The following is a 25,587-nucleotide window of genomic DNA, read 5'->3' on the forward strand; positions in this document are numbered from 1 at the left end:
ATATTCACCACTTCTCAAATCTCTATTGCAAACAGTTCACCAACTAAAAATATCATTCTTTGATTTAACTCTTACCCACACTTTAACCCAGAATTGCCTCCAGTTGACATTAGGGTCATTATGGCCTTAATGGAATGGGTTAATATTAGTACCTATCTCATCAGCAATGAGCTTCTAAAGAAAAGGCATCAATAAACCATCTTTATTAGCAGGTAACCGGGTATCAAGAAACTATAGTAAAACCCAAATATTAATAACAGAAAAAAGTGTCTCTTTATAGGGTTTCTTCCATGCAAAGTTTAATGTATCAACATAGGATGCATTTCATTAGTTAATATAAATCATTTCAGGTCTCAGATGGATTTTGAAGACATGATTAGATACAAAATGTCTCCTGTGGCATTATATATTTTTCTTGATTGCTTTAAAAAATACTTTTACACAATAGATACCTCATTATAAGTATACATCAATATGTTGCACAAGAAATAAATACAATTATAAATAAAAATACATATTTTATAAGATTTATGCTCCCACGGCATTAAATTATGATCTGTATCACTGCCTGAACTCAGGAGAATTCCTCCTACACCATCTCCTGCCATGGCTGAGTATAAGCCTATGCATAGTGGCAACTCATGTTACATATCATACATAAAATCTGTTTAAATCCAACAGTATAATATGTACTTGGTATAAATAAAAAATGTTTAAATCAAAGCATAAGCTTCTCTCTCTGGCAAGCTTGGAATAGATAATTCAAATCTGAATGCTGTAAAATTACTTCAAACACGACACTTCCTGTACAAAAACATAACCTTTTAGAGCACTGGCAATAACTGGTATTCAAATCAGAAGTACCACCTCCACAAAGAGGTGACATTCTTGACACGTATTCCTTTTACATACTTATAAAGAAAAAATAATGCTAGTCAATTTCATTGAATTCTTTCCCATGCTCTTGCTTGCTCTTCTCCTTACCAGTTGTTATCAAAATACTTAAATTTTCTCACTCATAAACTTTCCCAATGACTAGTTCTTACTCACATATTCCCAAAGATGCAGATTCCTATTGCATCCCGGCAAATCAAATAGCAATGAGGTGTACATACATACATGGTTGATATGTGTATATAATAGTAAAGACAACAACAACGTCATAGTTTATTTTGAACATTAGGTTTGCTTTTGGGAATCAGAATCATTGCACTCAATTATTGCCTTGGAGAAGGCAGCTGGAAAATAGCTGGCAGTGAGCGAATCTATTATGTATGCATGAGCAAAAATTTTTACCAATCAATTCTTTGATTTCACCGTAATTGTAAAATATTTTTTTTTCAAATTTTCAAAAATAAAATAATATGATGAGAAATACTGGTAGATGAAAAGGATTTTTAAACAAAAGTTTTACAGACCAAATCTTGGATTTTACAGTGAATTCATTACTTAAAACTTTTTTAACCAAACAAAACTAAAAATAATTTGATGAGAACTGAAGATGGATGAAAACAATCACTAATGATTGAGTATGAACATGTTTGCAGTCAACGGAGTTCTTTTCTCTGGGCACTCTGAATTACAAGGCAAGTTCAAAGGTCAGGCTCACAGTATGTATATACAATCATAGCCATTCAAAACTGATTCTCAATAACTAACATAAATGTACTCAACCAAAGCATTTAATTTTCAACTCTACATCAAGCACCTATGACATTTAGTCAACAACAAGATAGATTATGTGATCTTCATGCCTCAGCAGAAAATTTAGAAATATCCATGAGTTTAATTATCAGTTTTCTTAAAGATGTTTAATACCTGGGAATTCAACCAATGTTTCTTTCCAGAAAAACATAAATTGCTAGCATTACTGGTCAATGATATTTGTACCCAATATCTGATTGTGAGTATAAACTATAATGAACTTTACCAATGATGTAATTCATTCCTAGCATTTAGGCCCACATTCTTGCTGCTAATGCAAAAATTAGAATCACTGTTGCCTTCATAGAGGTGGTTATTACAAACAAAAAATTGAAGTTGGAAGGGCAATGAATACCTGATAGCCTCTCTGAATCCACTTTATAAGCCTAGTAAACCATATGAGAAGAGATTACTAGTTGAAGTATGAACCTAAATGTAAGTTGTCCCACAATGATAGAAGATTCTTTTAGTTCCCACCATTATTACACACTACATATTTAACAAAAAATATTTTAAAATATTCTCAATATGCATAAAATTTAGGATGAATTTCAAATATTTATACATTCTACACAGGACATACATAAGAATCTATTTATCAATCACACACAACCATATCAGGCCTTACGCAGTGGAAGTCTTTGCTGTTTATAAATAATAATAATGTAAAAATATAATACAAACTAATTTATTACAACCAGGTTTCAAAAAATAGATGCCATTTTCCAGTTTTCAAAATCCCCTGTTAACTGGCAACTACTAAACACAACCGAGTTGATTTTCATAAATCAGTGAAGATGAGAACAAAGTTTTTATCGCCTACTTTAAATATGATTTCAACTATAACAATTGATCATTTCTTTTAAACAAGATTTCTAAAAGGGTAGTTGCACAGTTAAATTTATAAAGGCCACCAGAGTGTCTTTAAAAAGGAAATAATGAAAAACTATAATAAAAAAATAAAGAGTGTAATATGGGAAAACAATTTAGTTTGTTTAGCATGACACCTGATTTTTAATCCATGACAAAATAAGGGACATTTTAAATGATATTATAAGTTATTTCCAACATCAGCTCTTAGTATTATAAAACAATATCCGAGTCAAATGGAATATTTCTTCATTACACAAATGCAGACTAGCACTTTAAAATATGCAACAGAGAGTACTTGTATAAATATTACTGATAATTTCCAGTTTTATGAGTCATAATCATTGCAACAGTTAATTTTTCAAAGTAGTAGACATTTACTAGCAATTAAAACTATACTCTGATGTTTCCCGGTAGCTGCACCACGGAAAAAGAGTAAAAAATTATTAAATCTTGCAAATAACTTTTCACTCCAATATTATCCAGGAACCAACAAAAATGTGACACTATTGCAGTATCTTTCACTTTATGCTAGGTGACTCCTGTAATTCATCAAACCTCCATAGCACTGGTATCAGTCACTGTTCTAACAAATGAATATCACATTCGTAGCATGTGTTCCATGCCCTCAATCAATGTTTAGAGACAATATTTTCAATCCTGGTGCACGTGAAATAAAAATTTCTACCAGCAGGATGCAATAAGTTTATCCATTAATCAGTGCATATAATTTAAACCCTTTCACACTGATACTGTTCCATTTTCGAGTGAAAATAATTTAACTTTAGATGGATCCCAGTGTAGTCCTGATGACTGGCAGACAAGCGACCACACGTAGGGAATAAAAAAATCTTCAGGTTGGTCCTCCTCCACATATTTGAATTTGAGATCTGGAAATTTCTGTGAATTGAATGTAGAATTCATAATGTAGTGCTTGGAAAAATAATTTAAAGTTGAGGCCCTCAAATCCGGAACGCTTGGGACCAAAGGGTTTCTAGATTTCTGGTCATCTATGCAAATGCTTCTCTATTTTGTTAATTAATTAATTTATAAATGAGTTCTGGCCCTTGTGCTTGATATTTGAGATCCCTATTTGCCCCTGTCTAGGTTGTCAGTGCATGTTCATAGCGTGTGTTAACTTCCTGCTCGTCCCAGAACAAGGCTTCGAGAGTGGTGCCATGAGGTGGCAAGTCAAAACACTACGCAGAGGAATTTTCAAACGTTCTGGATTTCTGATTTTCCGGGTTTCTAGATTCTGGATTTGAGGTCCTCAACTATATAAACATCATTAAAATTTTAGTTGTATGGTGGTAAAAAACTTATCGGACTATTTCATAGCATTTGGGTGTTTATAAATAATAATAATGTAAAACTAATATACAAACTAATTTATTACAACCAGGTTTCAAAAAATAGATGCCATTTTCCAGTTTTCAAAATCCCCTGTTAACTGGCAGCTACTAAACACGACCGAGTTGATTTTCATAAATCAGTGATGATGAGAACAAAGTTTTTATCGCCTACTTTAAATATGATTTCAACTATAACAGTTGATCATTTCTTCTAAAAAAGATTTCTAAAAGGGTAGTTGCACAGTTAAATTTATAAAGGCCACCAGAGTGTCTTTAAAAAGGAAACACTGCATGGTGCAGCTACCTAACATATTCCATTTGATGCCGGTCGCTTTCTCAAGGGAATCTGGTGGAGAAGGTGGCCTGCTGCAGAAGGCACCGACATGACATAACCTCTATGACTAACCTTTTTCTGATCTCTAGGTGGTTTATAGGGGGTAGGAGAGAAAGGTGGGAAGAGGGTATTGGTTGACAGTTTGGATATTGTTTTTCATGATTAATGGCTGAAATGTTGGGACCGCCCAAACATAGTGTAGTAATCCAAAAAGATTTTTACAGCTAAATTATTAACAGTCAACTGCCCCTTATATCTTCTATTGGGAAATGGACCACTTAATTCACAGATTAACACAACATTGTAGAAATATACATTTTTTTTTTTAAAGCAAGTTTATATATCCATTATCTTCTCCCCATCTCCAAATTATATGTATTTGGATTTTATATGGTACCAAAATCATTTTCATAAGGTATTTAATGTTTCTTTTACCTTCCATAGTTAAGTTTATTATGTGGCAAATAGCTGCATGAATATACATTTTCTGTGCCCATACATAAACAAAGTATTGGTTTCTCAAAAGCATACCAAGTGCCAAATGTGAAAAATATTAATACATATTTGCAAAAACAAGGTGCATGTATACCACTTTATTGTACGCATTACGCTTCAGCCAATTTTATTATTTATTTCACTTGATGGGTATAATGTGGTAGTATTATTACCTTTCTACTGTTTTTGTACATTTTAAAATGGTTTGTGTGAGCTCGTCTCCCTTAATATCTATTACAACATAGATTCTTTAATCAAAGTGATTGGCAGACAAAATTTGGCCGCCATGTTTTTGTAGGGTGTAGGGCTGGTTCAGGTACCCTACATCAAGTAGAGTCCGTTTAGTTCCAAACAGCCATACATAGGGCTTGATGTGGCATATGCAGGGGCTAATGACATATCAAAGGCTGGTTGGCCCTACAGGGTCGACTGACAATGAGAATACTGCCCTTAGTGTTTCAAAAAGTATCAAAATAAGAGTTTTAAGAATTTCTATGGATATCAATGGTAAGATCAAACACCTCAGATCATGCATACTGAATTCACTACGAGGGGGCTAATTTTAATACATGAGCTGATAAACCTCCCATATTGTCAAGAAACACCCATATTTCTAAAATAATTTAGTCCACCAATGGAATATACACCTTTAATAACTGAATTTCACTGCATTAATTTCAAATTTTCAGCAATTATGCACTTTGTTTGTATTATATTTAATACAAAAATATTTACATTCTGCTCCCAAGTACATATGAATAAAAATTTTTATGCAATGAAATTATGTTCGGTCCCACTCCTCCCCCTATTTTTAAATAAAAAACTCTGAATGGAAGTCAAAAATCCCCTTAAAGCTTTATTGGAGAATACACCACTTTATTTATTAGGGATGGACAGACACAGCATTCTTTCAGACCTGGATAAGGATCAGATCCTTGATTTTCGGAGCCGGGTCTACGGATATTTTTGGATTCAAATGCATTTTCAAATTCCTGCTATAAAAAAGTAATTATTCAAGTTTCTTCTGGTTACATACAATCAAAGGAATGCTTTTTACATTTACATACTCATTTTAATATTCTTACTGATTAAAAATCATTTTTATAAACTTTCAAATTATTTTTTGAAAACGATAAAATCTTTACACACTCAGGATCTAAAATGTCACGCTTGCGTTTGGAAATGAAAATTGGTTTCAATCTTCGGATAAACCATTGACTGAATTTTAATACTCCTCATGTAAATTTCAACCGAATTTTGTCACTTCCTCATCCCATACTGACTTGATTTCCATGTGGGCTTTGTACTTCCTTGCGATAATTTCACGTCACACTGCAAGCACATGGTTCTCTTCCCGTCAATAAAAATGTTTCCACACAATGAAAGACATTTTTATCGGTATATCATTAAATTACATTGCAACTACGCAATCTCCAACACAATTAACAATGTTTAGAGCAACATTAGCATCACATGCGACGAGTTTCAGGAGCACAACGAGATAACTGCTCAGTGAGTGGACAGCAGAAGTGCATAAAGGATAGGTGGAGGGGAAGGAGCACGCTCCCCCATCTTTCAAGCAATTAGGCAATGAATGAGGGAGTCAATGACGAACATGTCAGATGCCTTAAAAGCGAAGTTGGGCGACCTATGTGATATATACAGTTGGCGTTTCCAGGCCGTATCTTCTTGTTTGACAGTAATGATGCCACGCCTGTTTAATTGAAAATTGTTCTGATTGGACTATGTTGAATATTGGTATAGTCTTGTTATAACTAAAAAAAACTTTGTTTCAATCAATATGAGCTTAAAAAACCTACATACATTTGAAATGCGACGCATTTGATCTTATTCTTTTTTTTAATCTCGTGCACGTCATCCAATTGCCGAAAACCATAGAGACATCTTCGGGTCCAGTAAGTCACTCACCCAGCATTTCTTCTCCAGAACGGAGAATTGAAGTAGGTAAGATTAAAAAGGTCAGTGGTTGAGATAACATGGGGATGAAACACACTTCCATCATTCTCGTGAAACTTGATATTTTCCTTCAAAGATAATGATTTATGGACTGTGTGGTCTCAGAAAAGAAAAATAATACCAGAGGCATGGGGTGATGGAAGGCCAAGAGTGTTTGTTAGTAATCTGCTATGTAGTTTATTTTGATGCGGTTGTTATCCTATGGCATTGAGAATCTCCCGATGGTTGTTCAATCTCTTTGTAAGAGACACCCTATGTGCTTGTTGTATTTTGCCATAAAAATTCCCACCACTGACATTCTGTTGCATAACCCCCACAAGAGCTTCTAAACAAAATGGTTCACGATTAGGACAAGTATTGCTGTGCAAAAGCGCATGCGAAGGTAGGTTAGGAGATCTTCCCACTCCCTCGTATGGGACGCTACATTCATTGAAGCATAAATTTAAAATTTTGGCAGCAGATCTGATGCCTTCAGCGAATTTGGATCCGAAGTATCTGATGAAGGGCAACATCCACCAATATTTAGATCCGAGGTATCCGATCCGACCATCCATATAAATCAAACCTAAACCCTCTGTAAGAGGAATTTATCAATAAAACAAGTTTGTTACATAATAATCAAATGGCAATTAGCCTCATGTTTAATCAATCATACACAAATTTTATGGGAAAGCTGAAAAAAATTCTGGGGGATTTACAGCACCCAGGACTACAGCTATAAATGGGATATGCAACCAAAGAGTTCTTATGTTTTAAGTTTTCTACAGGTCAAGCATTTTGTTCTCTTCGGTGACTACCTATACAAAAGAAACAACAGCAAATCCTTGATATTGTTTTTAAAATATGAGAAGACTTCATTGAAAGCCTGAGCACCATCAGTGCATTATTTAAACGGTTGTTAACCATAGTACAAATAGAGTATTGGCACAATATTATGGTGAGTTCAAAAACAAAAGCAATAATTTGGAATAAGAATATTTAAAATGATTAATTCTGATAGAAATTGATACAATTTTAACATGTAGTACAATCTTTCTGTGACCATGGGAGAAAACATATGGAGTCAAATAATAATGGACAACAATTCTTGCTGACGATGCAGAACCAAGAATAGGGGAGTATTGTAATGAAAATAGTGGATGTACGTGTTGTCGCTCCCAGTGTTTTTGCTGGAAGAACTCATCATAAGTGTTTGTAATATGTATTAACTCTATTAGTGAAGTGGAGGAGTAAAATTTTTATGTTATAATGTGAACCAGCTAGGTTAAAAGATGTTATACATATATTTGGTAACAACTTGATGAATTATAATTACATTATGTGAGACTGTAATGTTAATTCAATTTTGCCTCAGTTATGAAATAAAAATTTGGAATAAAAAACAATGAATTATTCACCTTGCTATAAAGTCCACCTAACATTTTAATTTGTATGGACGCATATAATTGATTAACTGACTCTTAGTTGCTCACACATACCTTTAATCTATCCTTTGGCCATAATGTTGCACCTTTTTGAATTGTTTCCAAGACTTCATCAACACTCAGATCAGTACTCAGTTGCTCTAATTTATTTGAAAAATAAAATATAACCTGTAAAAATAATGTTTGAATATGTAAATTATGAATTATAAATAGCCAAAAATACATACAACATAAAACTTGAAAAATACTAACTGATTCAATATTCTGAATGACATCTTGAAAAGCTGGCTGATTCCGAAAAGGCTCAAATATTTCCCTCTTGTACAGCAGAGCATACACAAGATTTGGATTATGAGGAAGTTGAGTTGTGAGGCTACAATTTAGAATCTCCAAAACCATTCGGAGAACTTCTTCCAAAACATTCAAATCCTGCACCTTTGAACAAAAATCCACCATTAACAAAGCAGGCTTAGCACCACCACCATATCTATATGCAGTAGATGAATTATGCACTTCATCATTCAACACACATACATTACATTCATCATTCATTATACATTACTTCATACATTATACAAACATTTTCATTAACAATCATTGTTCCATGCACAATTTTCTTAAAAATCAATTTATATCAAGCAATTTTATCCACTATGACTTTTGCTGTTGTAACAATTTCAAAATTAATAATAATAATAATTATAATAATAATAATACTAATTCTTTATTGGTTCCCAGACATGTGGTCAACATGTATAGAACAAGTCAAGTATGTACTACACAAAACAAAACATAAACAATGAAAGTAAAAATTAGAAATTCAAATGCAAAGACATATACTCATCAACAGAATAACAAGAATTGCTCACCTGATACACAGTTTTTTCTTAAAGGTGCTCATAGAGCATATTTCCCTTAACTCTTTCGGCAATGCATTGTAAAAACTCACTCCAGCATAAACAGGGTTTTTGCAATACATGTTTAGATTATGGGGGACAATCCTGAAGTTTTTATATGCTCTCGTGTTTTAATTATGTATATCACCATTTACTCCAATCTCGAACATGCTTTTGTATTGAAGCATAAAAACTATAGTTGAAAAAATATATATACATGGTAATGTAAGAATACCCAGAGATTTAAAATGCTCCCGGCAGCTACTTCCGCCAGAAATACCTTGGATGATCCTAATGGCCCATTTCTGGAGTCTAAAAAGCCTAATACTGTATTGAGAGTGGCCCCAGACCACAATTCCATATTTCAGCCTACTATGGATATACGCATGGTAGACAGAAAGGGCTGTGTTGGTGTCGGTGAGCGATTTGATCCTTCTAAGGAGGTAACATCCAGATGCCACTTTGGTACAAAGAGTATCAATATGAATTTCCCACGATAATGATTCATGCACATATAGTCCCAGGAATTTTGTTTCAGTGGAAGAACTTAAAATTTTGCCATTTACCCTCAGAAGTGGAGTAGAGGTGATAACATTAGTCATACAAAATAGATATCTACATTAAGGGCTACCAGTAGAGATGCCTATTAAATTAAAACAGGCCGTAGACACCGACATTGAGTTTGTTTGCTGTCACACTGCCTCTTCACGCACAATGGCACATGGAGTGCAACTGCTTGTATTTTTTAAAGACCCGCAACTGCTTGAGGGTTAATGAGAATGTGACCAACGCTGAAGAATTCCATTGACTTATTTGAATCATGATTTACATGCTACAGTACCATAAAAAATTCAATGCAATATATTTTAGCTTCAAAATATAAAAAAATAACTACTTTGTGTACAATAAATTTTGTTACCACGTGGTACTACTGTACCAATTATAGTGACAGATAACAGTGACTAGAAATAAAGACTACAGCCATGCAATCAAGACTGAAAATAAACAACTAATACTTTTACCATATCACTGGAGATCATTTCATTTTTTCCACTTCCTTCATCCTCAGCATCAGGAATTTGCAATACTACACTGCCATTACCATCACTGCCTTTATTCTTCATTTGATGTTGAATCATTGAGGCTAGCCTAATATGTTTTTTAGCAAGAGTTTCAAACAAAGACACAAGTCTCTGACTAACATAAGGATGAAGGGAACGGAATTGGCCGGACATATTAGCCAGAGCAGCTAAACAGTTGGTGTGGAGATATTTATCCTGCAAAAAGATGGGATAGCATTTTTCAGAGATTATATAACCTAAATAAATTAATACATAACTCCCTCCTTGTTCCAATAAAGAATAGAGTCTAACACATCAAGCTGAAACAATAAAACATTCAGTGTTTTCATGCCATATAAGATCTTACGTACAGCTGAAAAAAAAATCAACGACTTAACAGAGAAAGGTTATATGTAGTTGCAAGTGCATTAAGTAACCTTTTTTGGGTCATGACAACAACCATAGCCTCCCTTATCAAATATTTATGCATACTAGATGTAAAATATATTTTTCTTGAAAACGGAACACTTACCCTCATTTTCAGCATGTTATATTGAATGGTACGGATAACAACCAGAACTAGAAGTCCCCCAAGAGATATCTCCGAGATTGATCTTTCTGTATACCACACAACCCCTTTAAGTTTCTGAAATAATGAAAGAAATACACAAATCTATCACATACATCTAACCTAACCGGAAATTAATCTTGAAAAATGTGGTTGCAAGTAAAGGGATCCATATACTTAAAAATAATAACGAGCAAAATCCTCAAAATTTCTATGTAAACTCAAACTCAGAGGAGATGCTCCCCAGTTTCCCAATCTAATTAGTCTAAATTGAAATGCTTTCCTTGCTAATGTAAACATTATACAGGCAACAGTGATAATTTGTATGCCAACATAAACAGAAGACACTCCACATTAAGGAGACTATCCACAATTCTGGAAACAGTGGCAAACAAATATTTAGGGCATAATGATTCCATATTAAAATTTTACCTCTAAGTAGGCATAAGGCGAGGACACCAGCCATTTACAAATGAAAAGAAATGCTCTTACAAAATCATGCCTAGCATTTAGAGTTGGAAAGGCTGAAGAATAAAATCCCATAACAGTCCCACTGACAAAATATCTCCCTTGATTTATTGTCACTGTCAGACCTGAAAATATAGTGGGGTTCTAATATGTTATTCTTTGTGTCGCTCTTACAGTTATCTATTCTCAACAGCTAAAGCAATAATTCATGTGCTTTAATGAGATACCTACACAGTTAAAAATACACTTTTCAGAAAAAATACTTCAAAATACCCCAATAATTAAGTGCATTACATAAATTCAGGTTTCTTGGGTCTCTTTTTCCATTGTTTGAAATTAATTAGAGATGTGCGAATAGTATCTGCAAATACTCCAGAACTCGAATAATTATGCTAGATGTACGACCTCGAATACTTTGAATTTCGCGCCATACACTGTCGCATGCACGTCGTTGGTAGTTGACACAGAAAAATGTAGAGAACTATATTCGTTTAGCGCATACAGCACCATTTTAGGCAAGTTGACGAACTACATCAAATTCGTGGATTAGAGCGGTGAAAAGAGTTCAACGTGGGGAACCAAAAATGATTGGGTGAAAAAATCCAAAAATCTCCGTTTTCCCCCACCAGGAGAACCTCTGTGCCGTGGGATAGTAACTGCGTAGCACAATTCACAAAATTCGCTACCCCCTACATCCATCAGCCCTTGGCCCCTCCTCCGATGCTTTCCTCCTCTCCAAAATCAAACAAAAGGCCCCAGCTCGTGCAGGGTTTGCATTACGAAGACCATAAATCAAAAGCTTCAAAAAAAATATCAAGTTACAGGAGAATAATAGAATCGTCTTTCACTCTTTCTCCCCCACTGACCTTTTTCTGCCTACCTGCTTCGAAGTTCCCCATTTCTGTAGGTCAATGCTGCATGAGTCATCTATTAGCCCAAGAGATGTCTAAGAATGACTTTCGGCAATTGATATTACCCCTTTATTGGATTGAAATATTAGTAATGTGCGCGTAATTTAAAAAAGTATAAGACCAAACACGGCGTATTTCTGACTTTCTTTAAGCATTTTACGCAGGAAATAAATGTCAAAATACGATGGAGACTTAGAATTCTGGCAAAACTCAATATTCTCGCAGCTGAGCTTCTCGGAAGTTGATGCAGTATTTTTTTCCGAAAACATACATCAAGCTACAATTTATTAGTTATGCCATAAATCTCTATTGTCACAGTCACAGATGAAGGGATATTTTCTCAGGATATTTGGTTTCTCCCTGCTAGCAACTTCAATTCATCTGCTTATCTCGTGAGAACTTCCAAAGATGGACTGAAAATAATTGAAGAAGAAAATCTGGTGGAGAAGCACATGTATTTTACAAAATGACTCGGATTGTCCGCTAGCACTTGACAGTAGGAGTGGGGGTAAAGCGAGCTACCTGTTGAAAATAAGAAGTTGGATGAAGCCGAGTATCAGATGGGCATGCCGCTGAAATGGCGTTTGGTAGATAAGAATGAATACATCAGACAGAAATCCATCAGCAGAAGTGTAAATGCCGAGGCGGCATGCAATCATTTTTTCACGAGGTGGTGTGTCCCCTTAGGATATTTGAAAGAGATGTTAGTTGAATCAACTATATGCCTAAATTGTTACCATAAAATAAAATATTCCATTAATCAGCTAAATCCCTGTTTGAATCCTTTGAAGGAAATCACAATTACTCGCAAAAATCCTGGGTTTCCTGCTGCATAGGCCACCTAGTCAAACATTCCTGCATTTTTCGTTTTTTTCATCCATCCCCTTGCAAAATGATAGATCGAGGTTCCGCTGGATACCTTTTTATTTATACATTCATCAAGTGAAACAGAAGAAGAAACGTACGTTTAATATGCTTTGCGCAATTCTAGTATTCGAGGTATTCAAATATTCAAGCAATGATTTAACATTTGAATTAGATATTCGAGTTCGAGGAATCTGCTATTCGACCCATCTCTAAAATTAATACATGACAATTTACCAAAACATTTTACCAGTATCTAAAGATCCCAACTGGATCCAAGCCCTGGAATCCAAAACTGTTAGTAATTGAAACATTTTGTTATATCCACACCGAGACTCTACCGTACCAAGATGGAGAAAATTCGAAAACCATGAAGTCATTATAAATCTACCTCAGAAAAGTTAGCCAGAGCATAACATACATCATACTCACAGTTTCATGAACCGTTTTGTTGAATAAATCATCTTCGCTCAGAATAAGAAGAATAATTAAAGACATGTAGATGTGGTGAGAATTACTGTCTGGAGCATTGTATAATGTTTTTAAAATAGGAACTACCTGCAAAATCAAAGGGAAAGACTTTTGAACAGTGTTCCTCATCAAAACTTTTATTAGCACCACAAAAAGTATGGAAGTAATTTTACCAATCCTTCGATGTCTGATCTAGCCATTAAATAGGTCCGAAAATGCGGATTCCGATGTATAAGAAGATAAAGCAATAAGGTCGTCTGGTCATCACTTAGAGTAGCACAAAGAGTATTATAGAGGGATCCAAAATCCACTGTAGTTTGACTATTGCTTTTCTTTGAGCTAACTATTCTTGCATAGTTTTCTTCAGTCCTCTCAATGACACATTCTCCTGAAATGAAAGTCATGTTGCGTGAACTTAGGGAAATAGAATAGGGTGGTTTCCTATTATTTTCTTATTGCCTAAATCGAAAGATTATTACTCCTGGAGTACGTATTTCATGCTTTTAGATTTTTAACTGACAATATCTATTTTTTGCGATCAAATGAAAAGTGAAAATTTTCAAGCCGGCAAAAATGCGACGGGTAAGTATGAATGCCGGGTAAACTTCTGGTGACGTCGTTCTGGTTCCCGCTGCCACAGGGGAGGTGACCTTGGGGCAAAACTCTGAGCGCTGATACGACACAGGATGCTAGCAGGTAGCAGAGTACCATGCTGGCTGGTAGTGCTTGGCTTAAATAAGGATTATTAATACCTTATCAAACGAAGGAAACTTTACGACCTTAGCCAGTTTTAATACGTGATTATTAAGACATGTTTCCCTGAGCTCTGTGCCTCATGCATACACTGGTAACCTCAGACGATGTAAAACTCCTGACTACTCGTATAGCATCTAAGTCCCTGTGACGTCACGTGGAGTGGCATCGCATGGGCGCCAATCTGGCCTTTTTCAAATGAGGATAAAATTGACCCTTGCCATTCGTCTAAACCGATATTTCTAAAACCAAATAATTTGTATATTATGAATACACTAATGGTGGGTAACGAATCGCAATAGATGCCTTTCGTTTTCTTTGATGAAGGAAACTACCCTATTGAATAATATAAACTGCAGCAAGACTATTGGAATACTACTGTATTAATTGGCTTGAAACTTTCTAAAAAATGTGTTGAAAAATAAAAATGATCCCAACATAATCTTAGCTGAAACAGAGATAAAATTTTGCATTAAACCAGTGGCGCCGACTCCATGGGGCCTGAGGGGGCCCGAGCCCCCTCAAAGATTCGTTTGGGGGGGCCCTCAATGTTTCAAGGAAATAATTAAGTTATATTATGCTTTGTGGAATCACAAAAATATATTGCTAATTTTTATTTCCCATGTTTGACGATAGTTACCTTTTAAAATAAATTCAACAATGTGTTAAAACAAATAATTACAAGGCTAAGCAGGTTTACTGAAAACAAGTGGTGTGAATCATGATAGTGTTTCGGTGCTGCGAGACAATTTGAATTTAACCTCTTCCCGGGGCAAGACCCCTGATATGGGCCCCCCCAATATTTTTTATAAGTCGGCGCCCCTGCATTAAACACATATGTAACTGTTTTAATTGAGTATTAAAGTTATTCGAGAAAGTTCTAAAACACTATAGCAAGACAATTTCAAGAAACTTGAGGATGGTTTTCAACCTAACAGTTCAACAAGCAATAGCCTCTTACTTTAAAGCATTTTATCACTGTTTCACAGGACACTTAAGATATTTTCATCGCAAATTCTTTTACACGGGAACATACCGCAAAGACAATTTGGAAACTAGACATATTGAGAGATTTTACTTGAGTCAAAAAAACCTGATTTAGTCAAATACCATTGAATCATCTTACAAGGTGCTGAGAAGCCAAAGAAAGTTAGAGAAGAAGATAACATTTCAAAAAAAAACATACATATTCATTTTGTATACTATACTTTGCGCTTACCCTGAGAAGATGCCGAGTCTACAAGGGAGAACAGAGCAGCCCTATAAGGGTTAGATAGCCCATTTGGTACTGCAGCATTCGTAACAGTACAATGATTGACCAAACACAGCAACAGAAGGAGGGACTGAGAGGCAAGAGGAGGGGTTTCTGAATGCTGGGTAGCACTGCTTCCAGAGTCACCACTCCTTCCAGCTTCGGCATGTTGACCCATTCCCCAGGTGAGAATATTCCATATCTCAGCTGAGAAAGAAACAAATACATCATACTTAAACCACTTCCAATAACAAAAAACTCATAATTGAAATTGAAATAATTGAAATAATCATAATTAATACCATGAGTTAGGATCCACAAACATACTATATAAGCCAATTCTATATTCTTTTACTATCTGTAGACTGTGTAACACCTAATTTTGAGTGGTTTGTTTTGGTTTTGGTGTGACGTAATTCAAGCAATAATAAGCAGCAGAGGTGGAGTGAGGTAATTGTTGTGATTGTTGACGGCGCGGGAGGAGATGAAAAGAGAGGAGTCGGATTGTGATAGTTATGGCGGATGGGTGTTCCCTTGCTCCCGAGTTTGTATCATTTAAAGTTTAATAAAATATTTGTAAGTGACGTGTGAAACTAAGTGAAATTAATTGAAACGTTACATTTTGGCACCGCAACGTGTAGGGCACGACTTCTCGAGAGGATCGAGACCACGGAACGCCTGAGGAACGAGTCGCGTCGTAGAGAGCGGGAATTCAAGATGGCGGGAGTGAAAAAATTTTACGAACTGAAAAAGGTAGATTTACAAAGTTTGTTGAGGAATCGGGGATCGACGACCCAAGGGGCGAAATTTGAGCTGCAGGAGCGTTTAAAACCGCTTTTGATAAAAGAAGGGGTAGATATAGAGACACATGAGTTTGAGATGGAGACGCAGGACCAAGGATACAGTGACCTACGGGTGCTACTAAGACAGATGCTAGAAGAACAGAAGAGTCGAAATAGAAAATGGGAAGAAGAACGGGAGAGTCGAGATAGAAAATGGGAAGCAGAACGGGAGAGTCGAGATAGAAAATGGGAAGCAGAACTGGAGAGGCGAGATAGCAAACAAGAAGAAAGAGACAAAAAGTTGGAGGAGACAATAAAAAGCATCAATGATGGGCTAGCGGCGTTTCGGCGAGAATGTAAGGGGAGAAAGGAAAAACAAGTGGAGGAAGTGCCCGGGATGATGGCGGACGGACAACAATCCACCACAAAGGCAGCTGGGCTAGATGAGGAAGCAGTCCAACGCATCGTGCGTGAGAAAGGCACGGGACCCGACGTCGCAGTGGCATCCGCGGTGCAGTTGAGGGTCCCGACGTTCGATGGGGGGCATACATCGGGACCCCGTGAGGAGCGTGCGTGGAGGACGTCAGGAGGCGCGTTCCAGCCCAACCAGCAGCACGGATGGGACTCGAAGAAATCACAGCAACGGGAGTGGCAAGCGTCGAGCCAGCAGAGAGAGGGACGACGAGACAAAAACTTTCGCGGCAATGGATACGTTCACCGGCCGGGCGAGAGATCAGCTGATCAGCGGCCTGCACTAAACAATGCAGCGGAGGCGCGCCAACCGGAGCGACAGCACCTTGTCAATTCCATGATGGCGGAAGGAAACAATCACATAACCGAGCTTAGATCAGCAGGAGAAAGTGACTATGAGAAGATCGCGAGAATATTTAGGATACGTGAAAATAACGTAAGAAAGGACGAAAATCGGGTGGAGAGAAGAAGGAGGAAAGAGAAAAGGAAGAGAGTAAAATTTAAAATAGGGCAATTAGATAAGTGGCGAAAGTAATTACACCCTAGAGAGACGGTGGAAGGGTGATATGACAAAAAAAATGAGGGTAAATACATGTGTAATAATTTGATATGGATGATTACAAAAGTGTTTGTTGATTATTTATTAAGTACATAGTTAATATTTATATGCTTGGAATGAATGATGACAATGATGAATGAATGAGTAAAGTGAACAAAGAAGGGGAGTGATAAGTAAAAGAAGTGTGACAAATAGAATAATAAAATGCCAGTGTGTGAAGTGGAGTGAACTGTGTTTATGTGATGGAAAGGGGGAAGTTCAAAACTGAAGGCATTGGGGCCACGCCCGTAACCCATAATACTTTGTTTTTGAAGGCTTTGAAAAAGAAAATTGCACGTCATTCCATTTTCTTTTCCAATGGGGCAAATGTAACACCTAATTTTGAGTGGTTTGTTTTGGTTTTGGTGTGACGTAATTCAAGCAATAATAAGCAGCAGAGGTGGAGTGAGGTAATTGTTGTGATTGTTGACGGCGCGGGAGGAGATGAAAAGAGGGGAGTCGGATTGTGATAGTTATGGCGGACGGGTATTCCCTTGCTCCCGAGTTTGTATCATTTAAAGTTTAATAAAATATTTGTAAGTGACGTGTGAAACTAAGTGAAATTAATTGAAACGTTACAACTGTTTCTATATCCTGTTTTTAGCAATTACTGAGTTGGCTATTAATACCATGATCAAGGCCCTTATTACGGCCGTACAAAATGGCAAAGAAAACTTTGATAGACTGTGATGAATCAAAAGTGTACAATTGGCAGGAAATTCATTATAAAAATAATCATACGAAGTACATTTAGCAAGCAATTTCATAGAGATATTTAAAACATCTGTAGCTTATAAAAATTAATTTCATTTTATTTTTTTTGTGCCTTCAAATATTAACTTAAGTACTCCTCAGGTGCTGAAGGCTTCCTCAGAGTCTCATATGTGTAGTTGGAAGTACCCTAAAATTAGTTATTATTAGTTCAAGGATCAGCGAAAACTTAAACCAGCTGCTGAATATTAACATCAACATGTCGATCACATTTTCTAGTTTAACTGATTTTTAAAAAACATGATCCCTATTTACTTTCTCTTGAAATGAGAGCCATAGTTGCTATTAGTGTAATAAATTTGTATTCAAAAGCATTTAAGTGAATAGTATAAACATTCACACTTACAAATTATTGTATGATTATTTAATTACTTAAGGACATAGGCTAAAAGTGAATACAATCTAACTACACACAGCTTCCAAAAACTTTGAATGGGTATCCTTACATGCAAGGCCAAACATAAAACTTCCACCAGCTCCATTCCTCTGCAAACTCAATGGAAGTTTTTCTTGGGCAGCAAAATGCTCTAATAATGCTTTGGAAAGCAAATTGGACTTCTCTGAGCATTTCCCCATCATCAGAGTCCTGCATCAAAAATGTATACAATACTGTCTTTAAAAATATCACCCATTTACAAAAATCAACTTAAAACTTCAAATGGGTTCATGAGATGCACACCAAATTGATTACAGGATACAAACCAACTCATTGAAAACTAATACCACATTGACTAAAACTATCAAAAATCAAGCTTGGACTGCTATAAGAATCAGAATTTTTACGAAAATTTAAAACTTTTTGATTTATTAAATGCTAGAAGGAATAAGTTCACATTTGAAAGTGCCTATTTTCCCACAAATAAAAATCATACATAAAATGAAATACAGTGCTTAATATCTACCCTAATTTATTATTTTTTCAAAGAGAAGAAACGCTGAATCAATGTGTATACAATATTGTATGATTGTCTCATTGGAAAGATGCACTAATCTAATCATATGAAATAGGCATGGAGGCCAAGTGGCTGGAGAAATGGGCGAAAGACCAGAGAGTCATGGATGTAGATTTCAGTGGCGTAGCCAGGAATTTCGTTCTGGGGGGGTCCAAAAGCATGGGGCAAATGTTTAGAAAAACAGGGTACTAAGCAGAGAGTATTAAACTAATTTTAACACTTTTAATAATCGAAAAACTTCATTTGTTAAAGAAATACTTGGTAAATTCATGATTTTCAATATTTTGTTTTCCTTTATGAAGGAAAATAATTGTGCTTTTATATTTCGGGTGGGTCCAGACCCCCCCTGGCTACGCCACTGGTAGATTGGCAAAAATTTCATAGGCTCCTAGTAAAGTCCAAAATAGGATATTTTGTAAATAAAATTGATTAGGTGAACTCCAAAAACTGGCCTTATTTGGGTAAAAATGTTTCCCAAAATGTTAGAATAAGCTGTGCCAGACTTTATCCACCATTAAATATTCAAAGTAAACAATATGTTATTTTTATGAGGAGTATTATTCTAAACTGAAACTATGTTACTGAAAGTAATTTAAGCAAGGTTAAAATATCAAAAATGACATCATTGAATGAGGTCTAATGGCAATAATAACATGTACGCAATCATTTCTAAGTGCTTTTCAGCTCACAAGCACATTTTTCACATAATATTCCTGAGGTATATCCTACAGTGTGTTTGTAAAATGAAATTTGATAATTTTTGAACAATTAAAATATGCATACATCAGCCAACTAACTCCAAAATTGATTATCAACTGTGTTCATTTAGAACTTCACCAAATATTGAGCAGTTCCATTACCTATATACAGTCAGAGATGAGGCTTGGGACTGTGAAAACATTTGCACTGAGAGTAAAACCAATAGACAGTTAACTGCTTCCAGGTGGAGTTGATAAGTGAAGTCCCTGTATTGATGAAAAGACAGCATTATTAATTTCATAAAATAAATCATTAATTAATTATCCCTCATGCACTTCGCATAAATACATTCCTATATTCCATTACAATCCATCAAAATTATTAAAACTTAAAATTTCATATAAAATTATCGTTAACTGGCCTATGAAGATGGCAAAGGTATCAATAAACATACCTTATAGGAACGTTGATTATAATTTCTGGCAGGGCATCCATCAGTAATTCTAATCGTGATGTGAAGTCCTCATCATTACTTTGTGTGGCTAAAAGAAACATAAATTACAATTACAATATGAGTGTTTATTTCTCTGCTGTACGACACAAGAATACAGAATTATGATTCAAAACTCTTGGGCTACGTCGCCGCGTCAATTCTTGGGTATATTCTCATATAGAATAGTTACTATTCCTTTAGCCTCAATGCTACGGCAATCCAATCAAGAACAAGCCAGAGGCTATGTAGTGGTTCAGGGAGAAAACCTAAACAATGTCAAATCTGAGAACCTAAAGAATTACTCTGGATACCTTGAGAGAGTTATACTATGGAAATATGTAATCCCATACCAAAAACAATCAAAGAGGAAAGTCAAGTTGATAAGAATGATATATGAACCATTTTTTAAGATCTGAATTTGACACTGCAAAAGAGGACCCAGGAATGATATTCCAGTAGATCTTATTAAAGATACAGGGAATAAAATATGTACACAGATCCACACAAGAGTCAGAAATGTACCCAACAGTAAAATAGACCAAGGGGCTGTGAGAAAAAAAATCATCATCCATATTCCCATAAGGAAGAGAGCACAGAAGTGTGAAGATTTTAGGGACATCAGCTTAATGACACATGCATCGAAGACATTAACAAAGATCATCTACAGGACAGTAGGAGAGAAAGTAGAGAAGTTAAAATATTAACTAGAATAATCTATAAGAGAATAGAATGGAAAGCAGAGTAGTTCCTAGTTGAAGACTAATTCAGATTGAAGAAAGCAAGGGCAAAAGGAAAGCAGTATTCACCTGCAGGCTTCTCATAGAGAAGAGAATAGAGAATAACAAGAAACATTTATAGCATTTGTGGACTTAGAAAAGGCTTTTAATAATATCGTTTGGAATGTGATGCTCACACAAAAAAGTTGCCGTGATTAAACCAGGACCCAGCTAAGAATAAGCATGAATTAGGGAAGGAGGGAGACAAGGGTGTACACTTCCCCCATAATTTGCAACGATTTTATTGAGAAAGTTATAAAATAAATCAAAGAGCCAGGCATGAAAATCCTCATTGAAATAAATAGTATACTGTGACTTGCCGATGACTTAGCAGTCAGAGAGGGATATAAAGAATATTCTTGTAAAAAGGAAAAGATTGCGGTGAAACATATTCCATCTGGCAGTTTCTAAAGCTTGCCTTGACAAGAGGAACTCTTTCATATGTCGGTGACACAAAATGAGGGAAAAACTCCACGAAGACAAACAAAAGTAAGGAACAATAGAACAATAAATGGATCCATTTATTTCAAAAAGCTTGATGAGTACTTCAAATACACAGTAAAAACCTTTGTTCAGAAAGACAAACCTTATACTTGACAAAAAATTACTTGACCGGCATGCAGTGACTGCAAAGCAAGAGATCTGAACCACATGGGAGATACAAGACAAGGGTGATACTTTTTGGGTAAAGGGTTTTGTATCGAGGGAGGGAAGGTTTTCTATACGTTATGAGAAGTGGATAAATTTAGGATACGAGCGGCTGGCTGAGGGTTAAAGGCTGTGAGATGTGGTGGTAGCCAGCTTTCACTGGTGATGATTGGTCATCTCCAATCAGCTGATTTTATATCCAGGGTGGAGGTTTTCGGGGTTAGCAGTTAACTATGCCTCTCGGCCATAGCTGAGCACACATGGAGTGGGCCGAATCACTATCCCGACTACGACAATCCAAAAGTCATTGCTATGGAAAAAAGATACTTCCCGCGGATCATCAGGGAAGCTATTGAGATAATGAAGACACCGAGAAACCTCAACAGGGAGGACGGAAACCAGCTTTCAAACACATGGAAAAGAGTCCTCAGAAAGAAACCCAGAGAGACAAGACAACACCAAGAGGGGCGGACCAATGAGAAGCCAACAGAGCCCCATGAACCAACCAATGAGAAGACACCGGCCTCCGACGGGGTGTATAAGAGACGGGCGATACCTCGGATCTCCACTTCATTGACCTGAAGAAGCCAGCTGCAATGCCGGCGAAACTGTTGTCTGCAGAGACCAATCTACGCGGTGATAACCCCGAAAACCTCCACCCTGAATCTTCGCCACACCGCCAAAGCCTACACAAGGATTTTATATCCAATTCTTCTCTACATTGTCTTGGTGGACTGTAAATCCCAAGGAACTGGACTGAACCAGACATGGAGGGGAGACACTACAGCAGGCGGAGAAACAGCTCCCCTTTCACATTCTTGTCTGTTCACCAGGTTCCAGATGGGATGAGGGAGTCATTCAAGTATGCGATTGGTAGCCACGGAGGAGATGGAAATGGTAGGATGAGTTCTTTGAAGGAGAGAGAGATAGAGATTGGAGAGGAGGTAAAGATTGGAGAATTGTGGACTAATTCTCGTTCATGCAGGAATATGGAAAACTCTCATCTGGTTTCCCAAAAACCCAGGAATTCATTCACAGGACTGGTATTTAAGAGATGAAATGCTGCTAGACAGGGTCAGAGGCTGAGGTTCGGAAAAGTAGCCCAAAACAGGACACAGACAACAAGTGGGGTGTGAGTTAAGGTCAAGGTTTTGCCATCATGGGAATGCTTAACTTTAACAATGGTGAGTCAATACAAAGTAAAACATCGTTACAAATTCCATACGGGCAATAGCCAATTTCAAATTTTTTCATAAAATCTAATTTAAACTCTTTGTCATTACAATGTAAAATATGCATGTCAAAATTGTTAAAATGATTTGCTAAGCAAAATTTTCCGTCATTACAGTTCCAACATTACAACCCTTGTTTTGCAAATCATTTATACCTGAATAATCATTTTTGAGTTTGGGAGGGGCTATAGCCCTCCCATTAGGTCAAAAAACACACTAGATAAAATTGAAATTTTTGGATGTTGCCACTTTGTACTCAAGTATTTAGTTACATTTTCTGATATATTTACCTTCTTTAACAAATTGAAATACAAATTAGCTCTTAACTTCGAACCTATTTTACACGTTTTTGTTATGTTACAATCCAGAGGCAGATCCAGGGATCCAGATCCACTATAGCCCCCCCCCCTTATTAGGTATCCAATTTACACTAACTAGAATGGTAATTTTGTTCATTCCTCCACTACTGCTGGGAGGTCACCCCCCCTCACTCGACCCCCACTTGTCCCTATCCTGGATCAGACACTCAAGGCAAGAGAACAAAATTAAGTGTACCCTACTCTGCCACGGTGGCTGATGATAAGTGGCACATTGCAGAGAATTAATAAGGAAAATTCTTCACAAGTGTTTTTCAACCTGGCTAGGGCAATGGAACGACCAGGTATAAAAAGGTGATTTTTCTTCACCAAACCAAACCTACTTTGAGTTACATAACACCATCCATACATTACATGAACCTCTTGAGAGAGGAAGGATTTCAATCTCATTAATTCTGAGGTGGAAGGTATCAGAGTCCTGATGTTATAAAACAGAATCTGTAGATGTAGGTAAAACAATCTAAACTGAACTTAGCAGAATCATACATATATGTACACGTATTGCCCGGCTTGTTAGATCAGCATTTGACCACTAAAATGTTAAGTACATTTTATTTTAAAAATAACTTTCGATCGTGCATTCCAAAAAAAGATTTACGAGGTGATAATATAAATTTTAAACGCTGCATCAAATTTGGACAAATTCATAAAAGGGCCAAGAATCGCCTCATCGGTATCAATAAGAGATGAAACCACCAATACCTACCTTCGGTTTTCGCTGGTCGCACTTCCAAATGCCTCACAAGGTCTTCCTCTTTATGGTTCTCCACCAGGTACTTGATGAAACATCTCAGGAGAAACAAAGCATTGTAAGATTGCCAGCAAAACATATTGCTATAAAATGGAAATGCAATCCAATGTTAGACCTTTTGCAGACCAATTTCATAGAAAATATAACATAATTATATCAAATAGAAAAAATATTACTTCTCCGTCTGTGCCGATGTCTGCAGCTCGGTAGCACGGATGAGGAAGACATGCAGGAGAGAACCAAAATTTCCTGTTCGAACATTGTTGAGGAAGAGTTGCTGACATATAGGCTGAATACTCTCATCTAAAATTCGATGCTCAGTGCTAAAATGGGAATAAAAAATCCAAAAATTCAACAACAAACATGAGCATGATTTACCTTAAGATGTTAACGTCAAGAAAACAGTAATGACAGAACCAACCTAGTGATCGGTGGCATAAACGAAAATGAAAGAAATCTATTCCAAAAAGGCTCATTAGGTGATATGTGCTCATTTCCAATGAATTTCTGTATGTACTCATTTTTCGTTAAATCACCGAGACGACTGTTCGAAACACCCATTATGTCATTCCTAACCTTCAACTTCACAAAAGTATAAACATTCAACGAAACGATTTACGCATCCCTGCAAATACGCGTAAAGTTCATTGCACTAATTGCGACTAATACAAGCATGAAACTGCTTATTCGGTAATTCAAACGAAACCATTAAAACATGCATTCTATATTATAACATAAATACTTATAATCCTAAAGCTACTCTTTACATAGCCAGCAGATGACAACGTTGAACGGATGTGTCGTCAAATAAAAATATTGCGCTACCCTTATTTTATTTGTTTTTCAATTTACCATTGGCGGAATCCATGATGCCGGTTTCAAATGGTGTAAAATAGTGAGGAAAAATGTAATTTAAATTCAGGAATCTAATCGTGACACTAATGAAATATACACGTGCGTACTGGCTTATTGTTACCCTTGCTTGACGAAGAAAGCCTTTGTTGGTGTCTCAGAGAACTATATTTTTGAAATGCGTTCATAGATATGTGTGCCCGTCCATAGACACCTACTGTAGGTGGCTAAGGCCCGTCTATATCCCAATGTTCCTCTGCTGAAAAAATATCGCGTAGAGCAGGGGTTCCCAAACTTTTTTGTACCACGACCCCCCTCCCCCCCGCTACACATATCAGCTTTCCATTTTGCAATACCCTATTTCCACGGTGCCGTACTTACCAACTCCTACTTGCACAAGTATGTGCCTACTTGATACAGTGAGTAGGTAGATTATTTTGTTCACTGTAGAATGCGGGAAACGCAGAATGGAAAGATTACAATTATGAAAACTTAGAAAGAATTTATTTCAAAGATCTGAGGAAATTATTTTTGTAATTTTTTTATTTATTTCATTTGGGTTTCACGCCCCCCCAGGGGGGCGCGCCCCCCAGTTTGGGAACCCCACTGGCACTTTGGGTCTAACCTACGTGCGCACTGGCATGGCACTGGGCATCATTACGAATGAAAAATTTAGCTATATTGTGACTAAGCAATAATATGTTTCGTATATTCTAATAATAAAAACAATTTAAGTCCAAGGGGTACCTGAATGCATTCTTATCACGAATTTCAAGAAATAAAA

General features: G+C 36.3%; 1 protein-coding gene across 2 annotated transcripts; it reads right to left on the bottom strand.

Moving 5' to 3' along the window:
- Window positions 1-180: 180 nt before the first annotated feature.
- Window positions 181-24,753, bottom strand: LOC124168848 (dymeclin). Of its 2 annotated transcripts, none has more exons than XM_046547199.1 (14): window positions 24,373-24,753; window positions 24,128-24,274; window positions 23,907-24,034; window positions 20,129-20,216; window positions 19,836-19,940; window positions 18,469-18,608; window positions 15,368-15,607; window positions 13,569-13,783; window positions 13,357-13,482; window positions 10,646-10,759; window positions 10,075-10,329; window positions 8,409-8,585; window positions 8,211-8,324; window positions 181-3,474 (listed from the first exon to the last, which is right to left on the bottom strand). In XM_046547199.1, the coding sequence occupies exons 1-14, from the start codon at window positions 24,510-24,512 to the stop codon at window positions 3,316-3,318; spliced, it is 2,148 nt and encodes a 715-aa protein (XP_046403155.1). In that variant the 5' UTR covers window positions 24,513-24,753; the 3' UTR covers window positions 181-3,315. The 2 variants fall into 2 exon arrangements, with proteins under 2 accessions (XP_046403155.1, XP_046403154.1); XM_046547198.1 differs by having other exon boundaries at window positions 8,409-8,591.
- Between the last annotated feature and the right edge of the window lie 834 nt (window positions 24,754-25,587).

The sequence above is a fragment of the Ischnura elegans genome, chromosome 12 (genome assembly GCF_921293095.1).
Source record: "Ischnura elegans chromosome 12, ioIscEleg1.1, whole genome shotgun sequence".
Lineage (NCBI taxonomy): Eukaryota > Metazoa > Arthropoda > Insecta > Odonata > Coenagrionidae > Ischnura > Ischnura elegans.